Raw genomic sequence first — 22,786 nt, forward strand, 5'->3', positions numbered from 1 at the left:
AATACTTAGATGACAGAGGGATTAAATCACCAGTCTCTCAAATCAGCCATCTGATTTTTAATATTGTATCCATTATGCTTGGTTCAGGTGGCATACCCTTCCTGCTTTGTCTTTACCTTTTGATTTTAAAAGAGGGGGAAAGATGACATTTGTCTAATGGGAAATTCATAGTCTAAACTCGTGCAGCTATTTTGGTGTATCTTTCTGTAAATTACGTCCAACTACCAGAGGGCTAAGAAGAAACTGTTCATTTGTTAATTCACTCATTATTCTATGTATTCATTCAATAAAAGTTTTGAGCTTCTTGAGGGTAGAGACTGTGTGTGCTAAGTTGCTTCAGTTGTGTCCAACTCTTTTGCGACCCCATGGACTGTAGCCCACCAGCTTATTCTGTCCATGGGATTTTCCAGGCAAGAATATTGGAGTGGGTTGCCATGCTCTCCTCCAGAGGAGCTTCACGACCCAGGATCAAACGCACATCTCTTATATCTCCTGCATCGATAGGCAGGTTCTTTACCACTAGTGCCACGTGGGAAGCCCAAGGGAACAGATTACTTCTTGTTTAGTCTTATGTATCAAAACCACAGAATAGCTGCTAGCATAGAAGAAACACTAAATGTCTATCGAGTTACTTTTAATGTATATTACAGATATCACCTGCTCTGGTCTTACACAGAACAAAAGCTACTCTATTCCTAGTTGTGGCCTTCAAGAAACTTAAAATTGTTTTTGTGGCAAGACAACTATTATGTTAACAAAAACATGAGTTAATTGGTACAATTATTATGGAAAACAACATGAAGATTCCTTAAAAAACTAAAAATACTATCATATGATCAAGCAATCCCACTCCTGGGCATATATCCAGAGAAAACTAATTTGAAAAGATACATGTGCCCCAATGTTCATAGCAGCACTATTTCAATAGCTAAGACATGGAAGTGACCTAAATGTCCATTGGCAATGAATGGGTAAAGAAGGTGTGTTCCATATACACAGTGGAATATTATTCAGTCATAAAAAGAATGAAATAAAACCATTTGCAGCAAAATGGATGCAACTAGAGATTATCATACTGAGTAAAGTAAGTCAGACAGAGAAAGACAAATACTCTGTGATATCACTTAATACATGGAATCTAAAAAGAAATGATACAAATGAACTTACCAAACAGAAACAGAGTCACATATGCAGAAAACAAATTTATGGTTACCAGAAGGGGAAAGGGGGGACAGGATAAATTGGGAGACTGGGACTGGCAGATACAAACTATATAAAATGGATAACCAACAAGAACCTATGGTATAGTACAGAGAACTCTACTCAATACTCTGCAATGACTTATATGGAAAAAAAATTTTTAAGAGTGTATGTGTGTGTATGTGTGTGTGTGTGTGTGTGTGTGTGTGTATAAAACTGATTCACTTTGCTGTACAGCAGAAATTAACATAATATTGTAAATCAACTGTATTCCAATAAAAATTAAGAAAACAAAAAAAAAACCCCATACAACTCCAGCCCCTCAAAAAAGAACAAGTGAAACTGTCCCAGCTGACATCACCACGATGTCCACAAATAATTATTAGTCAAGAGTCAAATAAGCATAAGAGCTTAAAAGGGCCATACACTAAAATGAGGAACTGGTCCCCCCCAAAGCCAAGGTCATGGGGCATGGCCAGCCAGGGTCTGGGTTGCCACCCAGTACACCAGAACACGTGGGCAGTTCTCTGAACAAGCAGGGTACCTGCCGTTCCGGTATCTCTGATTTCAATCTCATTGTTTGTCAAACGAAGTACTAAATATTCCCAAAGGTCCCTAACGTACCTTGGCAAATGAGCAAATGAAAATCTGAAAATGTCTCCAAAATGTTACAGAAACCTCTAAAAGCCTTGGGCATTTTTTCTAATGATCTCTATTTTGTTTGTTCCTCTTCAGTATCATCCTTTGGGTGATGGCAGAAGCGAACGGGCTTAGTGATGCTCACAGGCCATTACTAACACAGGCTACAGGACTCACCCTCTTAGGCCCTTTCCCCCTAGTTTATTGGGTTCTTTTTCATTATTTTTACTTTCCTGCACGGTCCTTCCTTTTCTGTCTCCCACTTTGTGTCCCCAATAAACACTAGCTCAAAATATCAATCCTCTTATAAAAAATGAGAACTTGTTTGCCAGAAGAAAACATATTCCCAAAATACCTTGATCTACTCACATCTCCCATAACAATATCCCAAAAGAGTTTTGTGTTAATTCAAAGACTCAGACAGTGGATAGTTAAACAGCTTGAGGCAGGGTCTGAAGGCAGGAGTGAGGAAGTTTTAAGTTCCTATGAATATTTTAGAGGTTTGACCCTGTCACTGGGTGGAGGTAGAGGCACAAATGTATTTTCTAAGAATCTAACCCCTAGAAACAATGTATCAATTTATTTATAATGTATGCTGTTGCTGCTGCTAAGTTGCTTCAGTCGTGTCCAACTCTGTGTGACCCCATAGACGGCAGCCCACCAGGCTCCCCCGTCCCTGGGATTCTCCAGGCAAGAACACTGGAGTGGGTTGCCATTTCCTTCTCCAATGCATGAAAGTGAAAAGTGAAAGTGAAGTCACTCAGTCGCGACCCCATGGACTGCACCTACCAGGCTCCTCTGTCCATGGGATTTTCTAGGCAAGAGTACTGGAGTGGGGTGCCTGCATATGAGTATAAATATTCTTTATGTGTGTTGTGTGTGTGCCAAGTTGCCTCAGTCCTATCTGACTCTTTGTGACCTTTCGGACTGAAGGCTCCTCTGTCCATGGGGTTTTCCAGGCAAGAATACTGGAGTGGGTTGCCATGCACTCCTCCCGGGGATCTTCCCAATCCAGGGATTGAACCTGCGTCTTTTATGTCTCCTGCATTTGTAGGCAGGTTCTTTACCACTAGGGCCACCTGGGAAGCCATCAAGTACTCATTTTTACCTGAGCATAAAATTGATGGATTGGAGGTGAAAAAATACACAGAGGGGAGAAACAGCCCCAAACTTGGTATATTCTTATTTTTCTCATTTCACCAGAAGACAGGAAGCATTTGCTAAGGGCCCGTAGGTCCAAATTGGGCTTACTTAAAGTGTAGCAGAATTCAGATGAGTTGTTTCATGAACAAATATGAGGAACTTCCTTATTTTATTTTGCAAAAATCCTTGAGGGTAAAACTTATGTCCACCATGAAGAAATGAAAACTTCTTCTAAAGCTCTATTGATAAATAAGCATTTAAATCAAACTGGTAAATGTACCTAATTTTAAAGACCAAAAATTGAAGTGGTAGGAAAATAGAAGGTTTCCTACCAAGCTGTTAAGAGTGATTACCTTTGACCTGGAGGAAGAGAAAAATACAGTCTTTGAAATGAGCTACAGACGTGTGTTGACTTGCTATGAGCTCTAAAATCTTCTCTCTCTTGGTGGATCAAGATTAGGAGACCATAATCTCCATGGAGCTTGGAGTAACAATTTTCCAAACTGGGTTTGTCAGCTACAGATTTTCAGAAGTTTTCCAAAAGGGCTATTTCAGTAAATGAACACTCTTAAGAGTCAAATGACTTTTTGTTTCCATCCTTCCTAAGCTTAATATCAGTCTTCCTTCTCCTGACCATTAAAATTCAGGACCAGTGCCTATTCTCTTGGATGTGCTCTGCTTGGATGAGAATGAGACATTTCATGCTCGAATAAGTTTGTGGTTCTCCTCCCTCTTGTCCTGGTTCTTGAGAGAGGAGAGGATGGACAGACACACGGAAATGTAAGTCTTAAACATTCAAGGACAAGAGCCCGGCAAAATGGTGATTTTAATATGAAGGCTAAAGATGGGTCAACAGTTTCTTGGCAGTCACCTGGGGATTTCCTTACCCAAGATCCAAAGGCTTGGACCTGTCTCTTCTTTGCAACAACTGATGCTGTGAACTCTGACACTGAAAATGCTCATCTCTAGGCTTCTGACACACTCCACTTCCTGGTGCTTCTTCTACCCTTTTTATTGTCTTCTTTTCTACTTATTTTATTTGTCTTCTTCCTTTTTCCTCAAGATGAGATTCCCCCAGGTTTTGTCTCTGGCTTTCTCTTCTCCTCTCTTTATATTTCTTTCTCCTGCCACTCACTAACCTGATGGTGCCAGCTGTCTTTCCATGTGGATGATCCCAGGGAAAACTGCCAATTACTGAGTACCCACCAGAAGCAAGTCACTTTTTACACATCATCTCACTGATCTCACACCCATTTTCTGCCTCTCAGCTGAGGAGGCAGAGTCTCAGGGAGGTTCAAAGACTCACCCAAGATACCAAGACCACACAGCAGATCCGTGCTAGAGTCAGGGTTTGAGTCCAGACTCCCTGCTCTTGTCACTATACCCCCTCTCCCAATGACTCAGCCTCCTGTCTTGTTTCAAAATCAACAAGTCTTCTTCTCTGACTAGTTTCTCCTCCTCATAGAGACTTTCTGTAACCCATTCGCTACCTTTCTCCCAATGACCAGGCTCACAGTGTCAGGTGTCCCTGGCTCAGCTCTCAGCCTTTCACCTGCTCCTCCACGGCCCCCTCCTCATCTTGTCGACTGCCAAGTACCACCTCTCACTTCGTCTTTCCCTTCCCCAAACCAGCCCACGCACCTCTGCCTGAACACTCTACTGGGCCATATTATTCCCTTAGGTAAAAACCTCTGTGGCTTCCCTTTGCTGAAAGAAAATAATGACCAAAACCTACACCTCTTACTCAAAAGTCCAGTTGACTTTTTGGGTCATAACTTGTGGGTTGTAACTTGCAGAACTTCCTTAGAAGTAAACCATGTGCTGGTGAAACCAGGCAAGTAACTATCCCCTGAGTGTTTGAATGTCCCATTCTGAGGCTTTTCTTTAGGCTGCTCCCTCTTATAGGAACTCACTCTTAATCCAGTAGACACTCCTCATCTGCACAAATTCTACCCTTTTTCATGTATTATACATACACACAGACACACACACCCCTCAAATCCCTTCCACCACCTTCCCAGTGATGTTATCACTCTACATCGTTAAGCCTTCAGACTTTTCCCTTTTCCACTCTTAGGGAACTTGGTTTGTTGTACTTTAGGTTTATTATTCACCTCCTCTTCTTAGGAAGCTCTAAATTCTTTGGCTTTAAGAAAAGGAATGTTTCAGACTTCAGTGTATTCTCCAAAATCTTTAGTCCAAGGGACATAATAGATGACTGATAAATATATATTAATTAAATGTAACTCAAACTTTGATAAAATACAGCAGTGTGAGGTCACATTGTATTCACTTACTTTTCTAAATTAAAAAAAAATTTGGGCACACTTCAAGGCATATGGGATCGTAGTTCTCCAACCAGGGATGGAACCCATGAGCCCTGCATTAGGAGCTCGGAGCTTTAACCGCTGGACCACTAGGCAAGTCCTGAGGTCACACGTTAAATGAATGCTTACATGATTTTCCCCTAGTAAGCAGAAACAAAATGTTTCACACAAATAGTCTCTGAGCATCTTGAGATCAAGAATAAATGATGACTGTGAGTGTCTATTCTCAAAATGATAACCTGTTTCCTAATTTAGAAGGAAGAGAGGGCAGAAAAGGCTACATGAAAAAAAAAAAAGAAACAATATTAAGTTCTGCCCACTGTCATATAAAAATGGAGAGAAAATAACTTACAGTAGGATGCATGTCCATAATAAAATAGGATGAAAAATGCTGAATTAAAAAAACTCAATTTACATGGAGCTCTCCTGTGACACATAAATATTGTCAGGTAAGGTAAAACAGTGCGATGTTAAGATGTTAGTAACTTAGTAACATGTTAGCCTCTGAACATGTTCTTTGGTTCTTCATTGTATTGCAGCTTATGCCTTCCTAAGTGGATGTAAGCTTCCAGAGGGGAAGATACAGACCCGCTGTTACCTGGCTCTCCTGACACTCTGATGTTTAAAATGTTATCCTTGGGATGGGGCTTCCCGGGTGGTGCTAGTGGTAAGGAATCCACCTGCCAATGCAGCAGATCTAAGAGATGAGGGTTCAATACTTGGGTCAGGAAGATCCTCTGGAAGAGGGCATAGCAACCCACTCCAATATTCCTCCCTAGAGAATCCCATGGACAGAGGGGCCTGGCAGGCTACAGTCTACAGGGTCACAAGGAGTCGAACACAACTGAAGTGACTGAGCATACACACATTCTTGGGACTCAGCATTAAAGAGGGTCTTGGCTCTTTAAAGGCCTCATTCTCAAAAAATTAACACAACTTTGGAGGATGGTTTTTGAGGCAAAATCCAATATATGGCCATATTTATTGTAAGAATACAAGAATTTATAGCAGATACAAAGATTTGTCATTATTCAATTACTAAGTCATGTCTGACTCTTTGTGACCTCATGCACTTGCAGAAGACCAGGCTTCCCTGTCCTTCACTATCTCCCAGAGTTTGCTCAAATTCATGTCCATCGAGTCAGTGATGCCATCCAACCATCTCATCCTCTGTCATCCCCTTCTCCTCCTGCCTTCAATCTTTCCCAGAATCGGGGGCTTTTCCAATGAGTCAGCTCTTTGAATTAGGTGGCCAAAGTACTGGAGCTTCAGCTTCAGCATCAGATGCAATGATACTCACTAACTCAATGGACAATGGGTTTGAGCAAACTCTGGGAGATGGTGGACAGTGAAGCCTGGTGTGCTGCAGTCTATGGGGTCGCAAAGAGTTGGACATGACTTAGTGACTGAACAACAAAATGCGTATCATGGATACATGAAAGTTGCAACTCTGACTTCTCTTTAAGCCAGTTCATTTTAATTTTCTATGAAACAGAAGAAACTTTTAATCATGGACAACCGTACTCTCTATGCAATGCTACTGATCATGAGGAGGAGTCACAAGCAACTGGACACAGCAGGATCAGGGCAAATCCATCACCAACACTAGTCAATCGATTCAAAATGTACGCTGACAAAAAGTCAATGCTCTCCCACTGGGGTTGAACATTATCCCCTCCCCAAACACTCTTTAATTGCTTAAATGCTTGATTTCTGAAATTCAAGGCTTTTCTTGAAGTACGAATCATGTGCCAATGTGAAAGTTCCAGATTTGGGGAACTGAGACATTAGTGATGACAGGAAGCATGAGGTCAGAAGATGACAGAAAGGACTGAATTCACTGCACAGAGAATTCTCCAGGAAATACCATCTGTACATCTGAAGCTTAGATTTGGTTTGTATAACCAAGATGTCCACTGAGAACCAATGATTTAGCCAGGACAGAGTTTCTTCAATGATTGACAGTCCTATTTAAAAGTTAACAAAATGACTGCTAAAACCTTTGCATTCTGGAAGAAAGGTAGGGTAGGGAATTGGAAGCATACAGAATGCAGTACAGTCATGGATCCAAGCCCTCTCCTCACTCACCACAATCATTTGAGCCACGTAACTTTCAGGTCCGGTATATTCAGTTGGGTCTTTCACCTTCACCAGGACTAGGAAGTACAAATAATGCCACATATTGTGTTCTGACTTGATGTGTTCCTCAAAAGAAACTGTTTTATTATCAAACTTGTCCCTCTCAAGTCCTGCAAAAAAACCAGGAGAGACAATGTATGTAACATGTCATTTAATCAGCACTCACTTTGGGCATAAAAACATAATCATTATTGTGAAGAAACATTTTCTGAAAGAGCGTGACGATTTTAAATGTTATGATTAAAAACGCAGTACACAAGACCTCCAGAAAAAATGCCAGAGTTTTTCATTTCTTCCCAACTAACATTATCCCCTGTGGATCCCGGGAAAAGTGGAGTCCTATTATAGATGCAAAATTTGCAGATAATTTAAAACGTAACCAAATAAAAATTGTCAAATTATAATAAATTGGACCTCAAGTCTAAGAAAAAGAAGTCAAAATGATTGTGCAAGAAAAAGCACGCTTGCTAATAATCAGGGCAGAAAAAAAATGCCATTTTATCCAGGAACTTGGGTAAAAAGGAAAAAAAAGCAGTTAACAGTCATCTCTCTTCAAAACCACTTGTAATCAGTGAAGGCAAAAGAATGTCCATAGAGATTTGTGTTCCGAATGCAATAAGGATTCACAGGCTTGTCCCACCCTTAGACTACTGTGTTCCAGGCATTTTGGGGAGGGGAAGGTCTGATCAATTTCCAGGGAATATTTTTTTAGCTTCTGGAAGGACACTGAGGAGAGGATCTGGGTAGTAAGATGCTTTTCTCTCAAAGGTTGAAGGGTAGATGAAAGGAAATGAATGGAGATGAAGAAAAATGTCTATGGAAAAATGAATTAGGCTGCCAAGTAAAATGGGATGTTGGGATTCAGTCTGGTTTTGCAGTTCGGATACTGGAGAAGAAATCTGGAGATTGAATTCCAAAACTGGCTACTTTCTTCCTAAACATATTTTTTTTAAAAAAAGTCATCTGGCCCTTTAGGCATGAAGAAGACCCTTTAAACAATAAGATACAAAATACATAAATCAAAAAAAGTCTGTCCCCAATGAAGGTGTGACCTTTTAAATTACATTATTGGATATTTTTACGGGAAATACCATAAAATTTAGCTGGCTGATGGTCATGCCTCATCTTACTTGACCTATCGTCAGCTTAGCATGCTTCAAATAAAAATCCAATCCTCTCCCCCAAACGAGCTCCACCCACGTCCTCTTTTCATTCCATGGCAACTCCAGTCTTTCAGTTTTCACGCCAAAAGTCTAGAGTCATCCTTGAATCCTCTGTCTCACATGTCACATCCAATTCATGTTGAAATTCATTTGGTACTTTTACAATTCGCCCCACCTTCACCTTCCTCTGCTGGGTCCACAAATCTGTTCTCTACTAGGCTCATGAAAACCATTTTTTCTAGATTCCATATATACGCTTTAACTATACAATACTTGTTTTTCTCTTTCTGGCTTACTTCACTCTATAAGAGGCTCTAGGTTCATCCACCTCACTACAACTGACTCAAATTCATTCCTTTTTATGGCTGAATAATATTCCATTGTATACATGTACCACAACTTCTTTATCCTTTCATCTGTTGAGGGACATCTAGGTTGCTTCCATGTCCTGGTTATTGTAAATATTGCTGCAATGAACACTGGGGTACAAGTATCTTTTAGAATTGTGGTTTTCTCATGGTATATGCCCAGGAGTGGGATTTTTGGGTCATATGTTAGATTTGTTCCTAGTTTTTTAAGGAATCCCCATACTGTTTTCCATAATGGCTGTATCAGTTTACATTCCCACTAACAGTTCAGGACGGTTCCCTTTTCTCCACATCCTCTCCAGCAATTATTGTTTGTAGATTTTCTGGTGATGGCCGTTCTGACTGGTATGAAGTGATACCTCATTGTAGTTTTGATTTGCATTTCTCTAATAATTGAGAAAGTAGCTCTGACATATATACACTGTGTGTGTGTGTGTGTGTGTGTGTGTGTATGTGTGGGTTAGTGGCTCAGTCTTGTCTGAGTCTTTGTGACCCCATGGACTGTAGCTCACCATGGAATTCCTCAAGCAAGAATACTGGAGTGGGTTGCCATTCCTGACCCAGGGATTGAACCCAGGTCTTCTGAATTGTGGGCAGATTCTTTACCATCAGAGCCACCAGGGAAGCCCATATATACATGATCGTATATAAAATAGATAGTGGGAAATTACTAAATAACATAGAGAGCCCAACCTGGAGCCCTGTGATGACCTAGAGGACTGGGGTGAAGGGAGAGGAGGGTTGAAAGGGATATATATAATTTATGACTGATTCACATGGTTGAATGGCAGAAACCAACACAAAATTGTAAAGCAATTTTCTACCAATTAAAATATTTTTTAAAAATTTAAAAAAGAAATTATCTTGGCTGTATCTTCAACATATACCCAGAATCTGATCACCTCTCACCACTTCCAAGGCTACCACTCTGGTTTGAGCCATTATTGCCACTCATCTGGTTTACCCAAATAACGCCCAGGCCTCCTTGCTTCCACATTTCCTCTCTAAGGCCTATTCTCAACACAGCAGCCAGAGTGACACTTTAAAAACCTGAGTAGGATGGTGTCTCTCCTCTGTTTTAAACCCTGCAGTGGTTCCTCTCCTCAGAAAAAACGTCAACATTCTTACAATGGCCCATGAGTAGGGTTGCCAGGGAAAATACAGGATCCCCAGTTAAGCTCAAAAATTGAAAAAACAATGAATAATGGTTGAGCTTAAATATATCCCATGCAATAGCACCTTGCTAAACCCTATGTGATGTGGCCCTGAAGCCTTTCTAATCTTATCTCCCACCTCCTCTCCCTGGCTAACTCTCATCCAGCCACCAAGGGCTTCTCTGCTCTTCCTGGCACCCAGATCCCTGCCTCAGTGCCTTTGAACTGACTGTTTCCTCTCCCTACAGCTCTCTTCTCTCTGATATCTCTTGGACTAACTCACTTACCTTCTAGTGTTAAACCTCACTTTCTCAATGTGGCTTAATTTTATTGCTTTATTTAGTCTGTCCCTCCCTTTCTACTGGGCTTCCCTGGTGGCTCAGAGGGTAAAGCATCTGCCTACAATGCGGGAGACTGGTGGCTCAGAGGGTAAAGCATCTGCCTACAATGCGGGAGACCCGGGTTCGATCCCTGGGTCGGGAAGATCCCCTGGAGAAGGCAACGGCAACCCACTCCAATACTCTTGCCCGGAAAACCCCATGGACTGAGAAGTCTGGTAGGCTACAGTCCATGGGGTCGCAAAGAGTTGGACATGACTGAGCGACTTCACTTTCACTTTCTACTGATACTTCTGATCACTCTTTCCTTTGTCTTACAGTGTTTTTCATCTCCAAACAGACTGAAAATAGCCATATCAAAGGTGTTTAATTAAACTGGGCCACAAGTCTCAGGTATATAGGTAAACATTGTTGTGCAAGAAAAATCCAGGCTGCTAATTAATTAGCACAAAAGAAAGGCATAACGTTTTATCTGGGAACTTAGATATGAGCTTATTATGTTGATTATTTACTGCATGTCCATGGGCAGACATATGTGTCTCTTTTCTTCAATAATGGTCCCTGTAGTTTAGAACATTGCCTGGCATGTAGTCAGCACTGAATAAAATGTTAATTGAGTGAATTAGGAGTATATCACTAAGAACAAACAGAATTGAAGAGATGCAGGAAAGAGTAGAATATAAGTAGAAAGCAATGAAGCAGTAGAAGTTGTAAACTGGCAGAAATCAGGGGGTGGATCTGCAAGTACAGAGATGGAATTAGAATGGCCCTAGAAAAGAGAGAGAAAGGGGGAAGCCAAGAAAAAAGTTGGGTAATGGCGTATGGTGGGGCTGCAGGTCTTGCTAAATTGAAGCATCTGTCTCTCCATGATGGCTCTTTTGCTTACTGTATTTGTTATCTTAAATTGTTCATGTATTCTTTCAATAAATACTCATTATTTTAAGAATAAAAAAAGGAATATGTCACTAGGATTCATATAATCCTAGGATGTTCCACTAGGATGCACATAATCAATAACAGATAGCAGCAGTATTGATGACATGGATAAACTGGAACCCTCCTACACTTCAAAAATAGTTTAGCAGTTTCTCAAAAGTTGAACACAGAGTTACCATGTTACCAACAATTCCACTCAGGTATATTCATAACAGAAAAAAATGTATGTCCACATAAAAGCATATACATGAGTATCTGTAGCAGCATTATTCATAATGGCTAAAAAATAGAAACCCAAATGTTCATCAACTGATAAAAAGATAAACAAAGTATGGTATAGCCATACAATGGATATTTTTCTGCAATAAGAAAGTACTGATGCATGCTAATATGAACCTTGAAAACATACTAAGTGAAAGAAGCAAGTCACAGGTGACCACATATGATACGATTCCATTTATACGAAATGCTTAGGACAGGCAAATCTATAGCAACAGAAAGTAGATCAGTGGTGGCCTAGGGCTGAGGAGGATGGTCAGTTTGATGGGAAGGAAGGGAAGAGTGATGGCCAAAGGGTGGGAGGTTTCTTTAGAGGGCAATGAAGAAGTTCTAAAATTATGGTGACATACACCCATGGCTGTACATGTCAATGTATGGCAAAAACTACCACAATATTGTAAAGTAATAAATAAATTAATTAAAAAAATAAAATGACGATGCTAGATACACAACTCTGAACATACTAAACCCACTCAAAATTTATACTTTAAATGAGTCTATCATAAGGTATATAAATTATATCTCAACAGAGCCATTACAGAAAAATGGAGAAAATTTTTAAGTAGCTTTCTCCTAGAATCCAATTCAAACAATTACCTACCTATGTACCTATTGCAAGGTACATAGAACTATAAAGATAAAAAGATAATGTCTACCATCCATCAATCCATAATAGGGTAAAGGAAACAGACAAATTGTATTATATTCTAAGTGGTAAAAACTATCAAGGAAACATAAAGGAAGGCAAAATGAGTTTTGACCAGATACATTTTAAAAGGTTTCAACGAGGCATAAAGTTTTAAACGTCTGATCTATGAAACATGACCATGGCAAGTAGAGAAGAGATGACCAGTAAGAAAGGGTACTTAATTTTTACTGAGCACCTATTTATGCTGAGAACTATAAAGATGTTTAAATATGCTATAATAACAACAATAATCAATCTGACCTTTCAGCATCTGAAAAAAGAGATTCAGAGGGATTTCATTGATTGCTCACGTTAATACCTCTACTTAGTGGAAAAGTCAGCTAATATTTAAATAAAAATATTCCTGACTCCAAATCTATGTTCTTTTGCCTCTGGGCAGAGGAAATAGCACAGCAAAACTAGAGATGAAAGCAAATGCCCTGTTTGGGGAACTGTCAATTCTTCTGGTATGGTCAGGAGGAACACTCGGAAATGAATATGAAATGGTACATTTGGCACAAACCCTGAAAAGTTTTACACACAAAGCTAAGGAGTCTGTACTTTATTCTGAAGGCTTCTGAGTGGAGCCTAGCATACTGGGTGCTGTGCTTTAAGTAATTTCTGGTGGCAGGATTTAGAGGTAGACTGTGAGAGAAGAGGAGAGGGTGGGAGTCCAGGGGGTCAGGGCACAGGAGGAGGCATGTAACGGAGGGAAATTGGTTGTCTTTCATCATCATTAGATCTTACTCTCTAAGCATTATAGTCCATTCGTGTGGTTTCAACCAGCATCACGCTGATGATTTCTCAATCTTTATTCCCAGTATCGACCTTTTTTCTCAACTTTAGATTTTATTTCCAGCTGCCTCTTGAATAACTTTACAGGCATGTCAAACTCAACTCATCAAAGATTTATGTTTCTAGCCCTTCGTCTCTTCTGTTAATGAAGTCCCTGTCCACCAAGGAGCCTGACACTGCCCTGAGACTCATGTACTAACTCTGCACATGTCCTGTGGTTACCCTGACTTTCTCACTATTCTCCAAACACACCAAATCCTTTGAAAACCCTATGCCTCTATCTAGTCTCTTTCCCACTTTATAGGAATTCCTTCTCCAAGAGCCAGCTCAACCACTGGCACCACTCTGACTCCCTTGGTTGATCCTTTCAGTGTCTTTCTGCAAAACTTGTCTGTTTCTACTGATTCCTTAGGCTCTACTACTTTATTGTCTGATTTATGTTTTGTATTACCGGCACCTGGCATAGCAATTGGAAAACAGCTGACATTCAACTAAAGTTGACAGAATAATTGAATATATGAATAAGAGATTGAAGAGGACTCACAAATGAAAACTGAAGAGGGCTTGATGTCCAATTAGAGGTATAGATTTAGTAGGAATGAAGGATGACTCTGACTTTTCTGACTCGGATGAGTGTGTTTAAGGTAATATCCACAAATCAAGAGGAAAAAAATAGAAGGAAGAAATTTTAAAGGGAGGATACGTTTGATATGGGATGGGCGCCACTTAAGATGCGTATAGAAAAATTAATGTTGGGATGCTAGGTAGGAAGCTGGGAACTCCAAAAAAGCATTCAAGATGTAACTCTACTAGTTCAAGGATCAATGACGTAAAACAACAATGAAAGCCAGAGCACTGGATGAGAGGACTAAAAAAGAAAGAAAGGATGGGTAAGAAGAGTTCTGTGTGCCCAATACAAACTTTTCCAGAAAAAGGAGAAGACTACACTTATGCTGTGTTTCCCACCCCGCACGACTATGGTAAGGGCACATATCCGCGCAGTAGCCAGGCATTCCTATTCCTCTTCTCTGCTCTATTTTTCTCCTAGACCTTGTCCTCATTCGACAGTCTAAGTATGTTAGAAAATAAGCTCCATGATGACAGAGCTTTTTCTCTGGTTTTGTTCACTGCAAGATCCTACTACACTGTGGATATAAGTATTGAACAAATAGGTGAATGAATGACTTTCATGCATAAGTATAGAGAATAAGAGAATAAAACAATGCCTAACATATAAGAGAATAAAATCACACATAAGGTACAGAGAAGGAATTAACATACCAAGAGAAGAACACAGATGCTTTCCTCACAAAATAACCTTTATTTCCTATTAAAGCATCTAGACAGACCTTTAATTCCAGGAATCTGACTCTCCTTATGATAGGAATTCTGACCTTCCTCCATTTTGTTATTCTGTTGCACTTCAGCCTCTAGTAATTCAAAATTAAGTTAACGTGGACAACAGAGCCAAACTGTTTCCATGCTTGCTGCTTCAGCTCTGTCACGTGTTCATCACCACCCTATCATGACTGCCTTCTGGATCCCTAGCAATTGTTTTCTGAATCATAACTGATACACCTGGTCATGTCTTCAAGGCTTAGAAGTCCCATCTGCTCTCACTGCCTGTCACAGAACCTACCTCTTCTGCAAACGCTACTATGCGTATCCTTGGAATATTCCTAGAGCCAATTCCTACTGTGGAGAACCCCTTTTCTATTATTCGATACCATATTCCCCTCTGGATCACAATTTAATACCAGACTGTTCCAAGAACCATTTCTAGATTAAACACAACTATTTTATAGCCTGCTAATACAACCCCCAAATATCCCATATGTTTAAATCACTCTTGAAGATATATTATTATAATATATATGGTATATATTTGGGCTTCCCTGATAGCTCAGTTGGTAAAGAATCTGCCTGCAATGCAGGAGACCTCGGTCTGATTCCTGGGTTGGGAAGAGCCCCTGGAGAAGGGAACGGCTGCCCACCCTGGTCTTCTGGCCTGGAGAATGCCATGGACTGTACAGTGCATGGGTCGCACAGAGTCGGACACGACTGACCCACTGTCACTTTCAGCGGCATATATTAGATCTTATATGTAATAAGCGATTGCAGGAATGAACGCATATCTAGATATACATGATCATAACACTTTATACATCTTTCTGCCTTTTGAGGGCAGAGGATAAAGAACCCTTAAGCTACTGAGGTCACAGGGATTAGCAGCTATAAGAACTTGGAAACACTTTTCAATATTTAAGTTTCTAGTTTAAATGTTCACACTAAATTTGTTCTACTTTACAAAACAGTTGTTCCGATATAAAAAAATACTATTTAAATTTGCTGTCTGGTTAACTTACCTAAATGGCCTCTCACGTATTTGAATAAATATGAAGTTTCTGAAAAATACACTACATTGATCTAATACTTCTTGATGTGTGTGTGTGTTAGTTGCTCAGTTGTGTTCGACTCTTTGCAACCCCATGGACTGTAGCCTGCCAGGCTCCTCTGTCCATGGAATTCTCTAGGCAAGAATACTGGAGTGGGTTGCCAGTTCCTTTCTCCAGGGGATCTTCCCAACCCAAGGATTGAACCTGGGTCTCCCACACTGCAGGCGGATTCTTTACCATTTGAGTCAGGGAAGCCAATACTTCTTGATATATCACACTATATATCCCTGTGGATATGTGTATGCCACAGAAACTATACCCTACCTGTAACAAAATTTGGAATAACTTGGAATTAGTGAAATCCTACCAGGCTCCTCTGTCCCTGGGATTCTCCAGGGAACAACACTGGAGGGGGTTGCCATTTTCTTCTCCAATGCGTGAAAGTGAAGTCACTCAGTCGTGTCCGACTCTTAGCGACCCCATGGACTGCAGCCTACCAGGCTCCTCCGTCCATGGGATTTTCCAGGCAAGAGTACTGGAGTCGGGTGCCATTGCCTTTTCCATTTTTGTCTACTGTATATAGTAATTTAGGACTTACTTTCTTTATTTTCCTTTATAAGCAATAAGCCACATAAGTATAGAGACAATGTTAGTTTGGAGGTGACTAATTGGATAGTCGTTCATCAAGCAAATATTTATGAATAATCCCCAATACATACTGAGTTGGCCAAAAAGTTCGTTCAGAATTTTCCATTACATCTTACAGAAAAACTCGAATGAACTTTTTGGCCAACCCAATAACTGGAATCATAAAAATGGATAAGATGTAGATGTTGATCTCCTAAAGAAGAGAAGTTATCATGTATTGAAAGCTTACTTTCAGCTAAGCACTGACTTAGGGATTTTTATTTATAGCCACCACAACCCCCAAACATGGCAGCATATTCTTCACTTTCAAGGTGAAAGAAGACTTGGCTAAGATCACAAAGCCAGGATGGGGAACCAGTGTAGACCCACATATATCTGACTGTAAAGTTCATTTAGTTTCAATAATATGGCAATGCATAGTATCCAACAGAGGAGATAAGACTATGGAAAACGTGTATAGTACCCTAGAGCTAATCATGATTGAAAAATTTAGGAGTGAATGTGTTTGCTTCTGATTAGTAAGACCAGAGAAAGCTGAACTCATGCAATAACGATTTTACATCTGGGTCTCAGAGAGAGGGTGGTTGTTCAACAGCCTAGGAGTTTGGGCATTCTAAACAGAAACACCATAACTGAGAACACATGGAAAGAAAGAGTTAAAGATGAGTAATCAGTTGAACCACACCTTGAGCTATAAATGGGAGAAGAGTGGAAGGAAAGACAGGCAAAAAAAGAAGAGGCCCAATCGTGGGGCATCCTACATGCCAGGAAAATCAGAGTTTTTGAGTTATAGTCTGTACAATGCTATCGATGGTCTTTTGAATAAGGAAATAATGAGCTCAATGTGGAAAATTTTGTCTGGCAGCACTGAATAGGTCATTTGGGGGTATGAGCCAGGGTAAGCCTGAAAAACCAAGGTGTGGCTGTGGGAATATGTGGAAGGAAGTGAGTGAGACTGTGAAAACAGATTCATTAGCACGTGGTAAGTAGTGCATCTGGAAGAGGAAAAAGGAGATGCTTCGAATGATGGAGAAGCTGCCAGGCCCAGTAGGCTGTCATTAATTGCAATATGGAAGTCAGGATAAGCTGCTGGCTTAGAGGAAGGAGATGGAGAGGCGTGATGTACTGGTTCACAGACACGGTAAAACTGGCTGCCAGGAAGTCATCCCTTTTAAAATGTCAATCAACCATGGAAAACAAAGGATGAAAGTTTGGAGAGAGGCTGGAGCCTTGGCTACATATTTGGCAATAAACTGCATAGAGCAGTGTTAAAGAGGTCAGCAGAGGGAAGACACAAGGAGTCAATGATAAAATCATGGGCTGGGAGAAAGTCTGAGACCTTGTGATGGACCCAGAGAATGTGCAACCTGAGCTAGAAGAAAAGGTCAGCAGGAAATTCATGATGAGGTTTGAGACAAACACTTCAATTTGGGGAAGAAGCTTAATGTGATATTTTAAGGAATTTATAGGTTACAAGCTTTTTGATAACTTTGAAAAGCCAGAGAGGACTTTGATATTGAAGGGAAAGCTCAGAGGAGCAGGAATGGGGGTGAAGTGATGCACTTATTTTGCTGTTCATGCTTGTTCTTGTTAGAATAGGGGAGAGAGGATCATGCCTTAGGATGAGGTTCACATTCTACTGACAGGTTTTTCCAAAGAGCCCATGTTTCGGAGGCAGGGTTCTGACACAACAGTCATTGTGATTGTGAAGAAAAAGGCTTTGAGGAAGCAGGTGAATGCAAGACCACGAGACACAGGAAACTCTTCAAAGGCAGTTATCTTTCTTCCTCCGTGAGGCTCACCCTTCTGTTAATATATAATAACTCTCTTCTCAAATCCCCCAATTATTGTACGACATCTTCCTGACGCCATGTCAATCTTGCGTTCCTCCATCTAATCTAGACATATAAAGAGAAGATTCTTTTTTGTGTCATTTCCTTCCAGCAAGTCCCTCCCCAGCACTGTGCAATCTGGTCCCTGCCCTTATCCATGTGGAAACTCCTAAGATTCCAAAACCTCCTAAACAAGAAATTCAAAGGCTGTGTTTCAGTTCATGTTACTGGCCTTCTCTGCTTGGGCACAGTTGACAATCTATTATATTCCCCCCAAGGCTACTCTCTCCTTTCACCTTCACGTGCCACCTGTGCCTGGCTGTGCTCACACCATTCATACTGGATAGTTCTTGTGTGTACGTGATCCCCTTTCTCTTTCAGCTTTTCAATCCCGATGTTTTCCACTTGAATCCCATTGTCTCCTCTTCTTACTTGGAAGCCTTCTTCCACACTCCAGCTTTTTCTATGCCATTCAGCCTGAGGACTCCCCAGTACTGTCTCCTTCTCTGAGGCTCAGACATATATCTTCACCTCTGTGCTGGGTGTATCCCACTGGGGTGTTCAGTTGTTGCTCAGTCACTCAGTCACGTCCAACTTTTTGCGACCCCATGGACTGCAGCATGCCAGGCTTCCTTGTCCTTCACCACCTCCCGGGGCCTGCTCAAACTCATGTCCTTTGAGTCAGTGACATCATCCAACCATCTCATCCTCTGTCGTCCCCTTCTCCTCCTGCCTTCAATCTTTCCCAGCATCAGGGTCTTTTCCAATGAAAAGACCATTGGCTCTTCCCATCAGGTGGCCAAAGTATTAGAGCTTCAGCATCAGTCCTTCCAATGGATATTCAGGGTTGATTTCCTTTAGGATTGACTGGTTTAATCTCCTTGCAGTCCAAGGGACTCTCAAGAGCCTTCTCCAACACCACAGTTTGAAAGAATCAATTCTTCAGCGCTCAGCCTTCTTTATGGTCCAACTTAGTACACACCTCATTTTCAGTACTTTCAAAGCCAAATTCAGCCTATGCCTACCTAAAATTGTTTTTCTTCTTCCATTCTCAGACTCAGCTTTTGGTACTACCATCTACCCAGGCACTCACATTCTTTCATATCCATTACAAACCACTGAGATTTAAGGATTCTGTGTGTGCTTATGCATGCTCAATCATGTTCTACTCTTTGTGACCCCATGGACTGTAGCCCACCAGGCTCCTCTGTCCATGGGATTTTCCAGGAAGAATACTGGAGTGGGTTGTCATTTCCTCCTCCAGGGCATATTCCTGACCCAAGGACTGAACTTGCATCTCTTGCATCTCCTGCACTGGCAGGCAGATTCTACCTCTCCAATATTTACTCTGTCCATTACCCTGAATACTGACATCGGTACCTGTCCTGGATCAAGGTTTCTTTACCTTTTATGGACAATGGCAATAAACTTCTACCTGGTTCCTCTGCCTCCAGTATTGTTTCCTGATGAACAACTTCCCATAGCTGCCCAGAGATTGAAAATAATAATTACACCCTGTATCTTCTACTTAAAATTCTATAATGATTCACCATCTTCACCACCTATAATAAAAGCATAAGGATAAAGTCCAAACTTTTTAATATAAGAGGTCACGCATAGCCTGGCCAGTCTCTTTTGCTGGCATACCCTGCTCTGAAACTTTCACTTTAGCAACATCAAACTATAAAATGAAGATTCTTTTCGTCTGTTTATAGGAAATGAAGATTCTTTTCATCTGTTGTCCTCTCCATGCCTTTCCTTATGCTAGCCACTCTGCTTCTACCCACTTTCATATGGCTCTCTCCTTTCCATCTTTTACCATCAGCTCCATCACCATCTCTTCTAGGAAACTTTTCCTAACTTTCTCATCTGCCCTCTACTAAAGACCAACAAAATGTTAACAACCTTTAAACTTCTCTATCATTTCCCTTAATGCATTAGACAGCAATGTTATTTTTTTTTCTGTATTTCACAATATATTGTGGATACCCTGGAGACGGGCATGTTGAATTTGTGCTTGTTTCCTTGGAAGACAGCTCATTATTACAGGTTAACATCTGGCACACTTCCACCTGTTGCAGTGATGTTGGGAACGCTTGGATGAGCCATTCAGGGAAAAGAGACAGGTGACAGAAGGCGAACTGAGGAAGGAAGGGGATTATTGAGGGTGCAGTTTAAGTTACATAGAATAAAGGTTATCTACTATATAATGAATGTTGAAGCCCTTATACTTATTTTGTGACTTCAGCTCAATATGGAAAAATAGACGTTGAGTATCACTAGGAGTTGGTGGTTATTCAAGGAGGGGAAAGGGGGACTTCTCTGGCAGTCCAGTGGTTAAGACTGTGTTTCCACTGCAGGGGGCTTGGATCCAACCCTTGGTTGGGGAATAATATTCCGCATGTCACATGGTGCAGCAGGCAAAAAAAAAGAAAGAAAGAAAGCAAAACTACATCCATGTTCTAGCTTCTATAAAAGAAAAGGAGGGGAAAGGATCCTAGGGTGACTAAGCCAGCTAGAGACAACTAAAACCAGAAAGGGCTGAGGTCTATGAAGCAGAGGGTAGAGCCAAAGGACATAATGAGGATGAAAGCAAGGTTGGGTGGGTCTGAGAGAAGAAGAGGAAAAGCACAGGGTGTGAGAGATGGGGAGAGAGAGACAGAAACTGGGAGAAAGCACAACTCAGAATCGAAGACAAAGTGCTGCCAGGGAGTAAGAAGTTCAAGCTGCTGGAAAACTCATCTGTGGATTCATAATCTAACAGAATAAAATAAAAATCATTCTATTGTTTAATCAATATGTTATTGTGATGAAAAATCTGTTTGCCAGTTGGTGGAACCTTCTGGCATTTTGCAACACATGCTATAGTTAGAGAATCATACAAATGGCAGAAATAATGACAAGAGAGCTTTGGGATGTGATTCTTCTATTTCTGGAAGCAGAGTATCCCGGTCCAATGCTCAGTTACATAATCTGAATTTTGTCCAGCTTTCATTTTGAAATAATTTTTCCCAAGGCATGACAAACAAAAAATCCTTCCATCCCCTCCTTTCTACTGGGCAGTTTCTTTCTCTTATTTTAGTATCTTGAGAACACTTACCACAGATGAAGCAGGTGGTCTTTAGAATTTCTTCTTTTTTCTGTTTTTCACTTCTGAGATCAGCAAAAGTATCAATGATAACCCCAAAAATCAAGTTCAGAACGATAATGATGACAATGAAATAAAAAAGAAGGTCATAAACCACACGGGCAGCAAACAAGGGCTCCTGAAATAAAACATTTTAAAAACATTTAAAAAAACCCTCTATCATGTGTGTATACAAACTCACATTTTCAATGTGTGTTGATTTAGCATATTGTCTAGCAGAAAGTATATATTCAATAACTGTTTGCTCAATGACTATAAATAGTATTCCAAGTTGGAAAAAAATAAGACCCACTTTCTATCTTCATTTACTTTATAAGTTTTGTGAGGAAAACTTTCCAGTCTGTCCCTAGACTCCTTCCATGCAATGCACTTTTACTTTTCTTCTCCAAAGGAGGGATTTATCATGTATTAAAAATCACTTTACATGTAATTATGCTACATGCATTTTGGTGCAGTGGGCTCCTATCCCAGGAGCTACCCAGAAGGTAAACAAATGCCATTTCCAAAGGTCAGAGAGACTGGAAATTTGAGTATCATCTAACGGTCTGTCCATTTCTGAAGGAGATTTTACTCTTGGCCTTATAGGGTCAAGTAGATTCAACTCAAGCATATTTCTACTTGATAAATGTTATTAAAATACACATTGGAGATCAGATAATCTAGGTGTTTCATAGATGAAGAAACATGAGATGGATGGACAACGTGATATGGCTGGCCAGTTAGAGGACTGAACTTGTTCAAGCTCCCAGTGGGGGGCTTGAGATGCTGCCACCAACAAGAAGTTTTTCAGCCTTGCCATTTTAATATATGAAATCCTGTTAGAATCCATTCAGATCGGATATTCCTTGTGGACAAAGAATAAATCTCCACGCCTGCAAAAACTGAGAGACAAGAGACAGCCTGGTTTCTGTTATTTATGTAACAATCAAACTCCTCCATAAAGTCAGAAGTCATGATTTTGTTGCTGTCATACAATATACAGTTCAAAGTTGGTAAGATGTCATGACCTACTAACATATATAGATTTTTAGGACATTTGCTATTTCTATGGAATTCTATTATACAATGGGTTGCTTTCAAGAGCTACCATTATATTTTTATAGCAAACAACATAAAATGGAGTACCCTATAAACAAAAACTGGGTTGTAAATGCTGTTAAGAAAGGCTAAAAAAAAGATCGTGTGCTCCGTGAAAAACTATTTTTCTCCAGCTTACATCTTTTGATGGTCTTCTCAGCACGTCACCCACGCCTCCACCATTCCTGAGGCCCTGGTTCAGGACGGTCACAATGCACATAAGAAGAGTGTCACACGTCCTTTCAATCCCATCTTCATATTCCTCATCAGCTACAAAAACACAAAGTCAAACTGTACAGCAAACTCACGTTTTTAAAACACTCTTTTCGACATCTAAAGATCTATTTCTTCATAACTGTGCCAGGACACACTTTCTTGAAGTCGTATGTTAATAATACACGTTCTATGTGGCATCCCAAGACTGACATAGACTGATAAAGCCACATGTGTAATATCCCCAAATCACTTTTTCTTCCATCAGTGGAAAATGACAGAATGAAAAGGATGAAATATAAG

The 22,786-nt window shown here is 40.5% G+C and overlaps 1 protein-coding gene across 2 annotated transcripts in view; it reads right to left on the reverse strand.

Annotated features, from left to right (window-relative positions):
• ITPR2 (inositol 1,4,5-trisphosphate receptor type 2) overlaps positions 1-22,786 on the reverse strand; it is a 589,849-nt gene that overhangs the window by 58,453 nt on the left and 508,610 nt on the right. For both annotated transcript variants that reach the window (XM_025285009.3, XM_025285008.3), the window contains 3 exons: positions 22,410-22,540; positions 21,146-21,311; positions 7,398-7,558 (listed from right to left, as the gene is read on the reverse strand). In XM_025285009.3, the coding sequence (XP_025140794.1) occupies positions 7,398-7,558; positions 21,146-21,311; positions 22,410-22,540 (458 nt within the window). The remainder of the gene's footprint in view (positions 1-7,397; positions 7,559-21,145; positions 21,312-22,409; positions 22,541-22,786) is intronic.

The sequence above is a fragment of the Bubalus bubalis genome, chromosome 4 (assembly GCF_019923935.1).
Source record: "Bubalus bubalis isolate 160015118507 breed Murrah chromosome 4, NDDB_SH_1, whole genome shotgun sequence".
NCBI classification, from domain to species: Eukaryota; Metazoa; Chordata; class Mammalia; order Artiodactyla; family Bovidae; genus Bubalus; species Bubalus bubalis.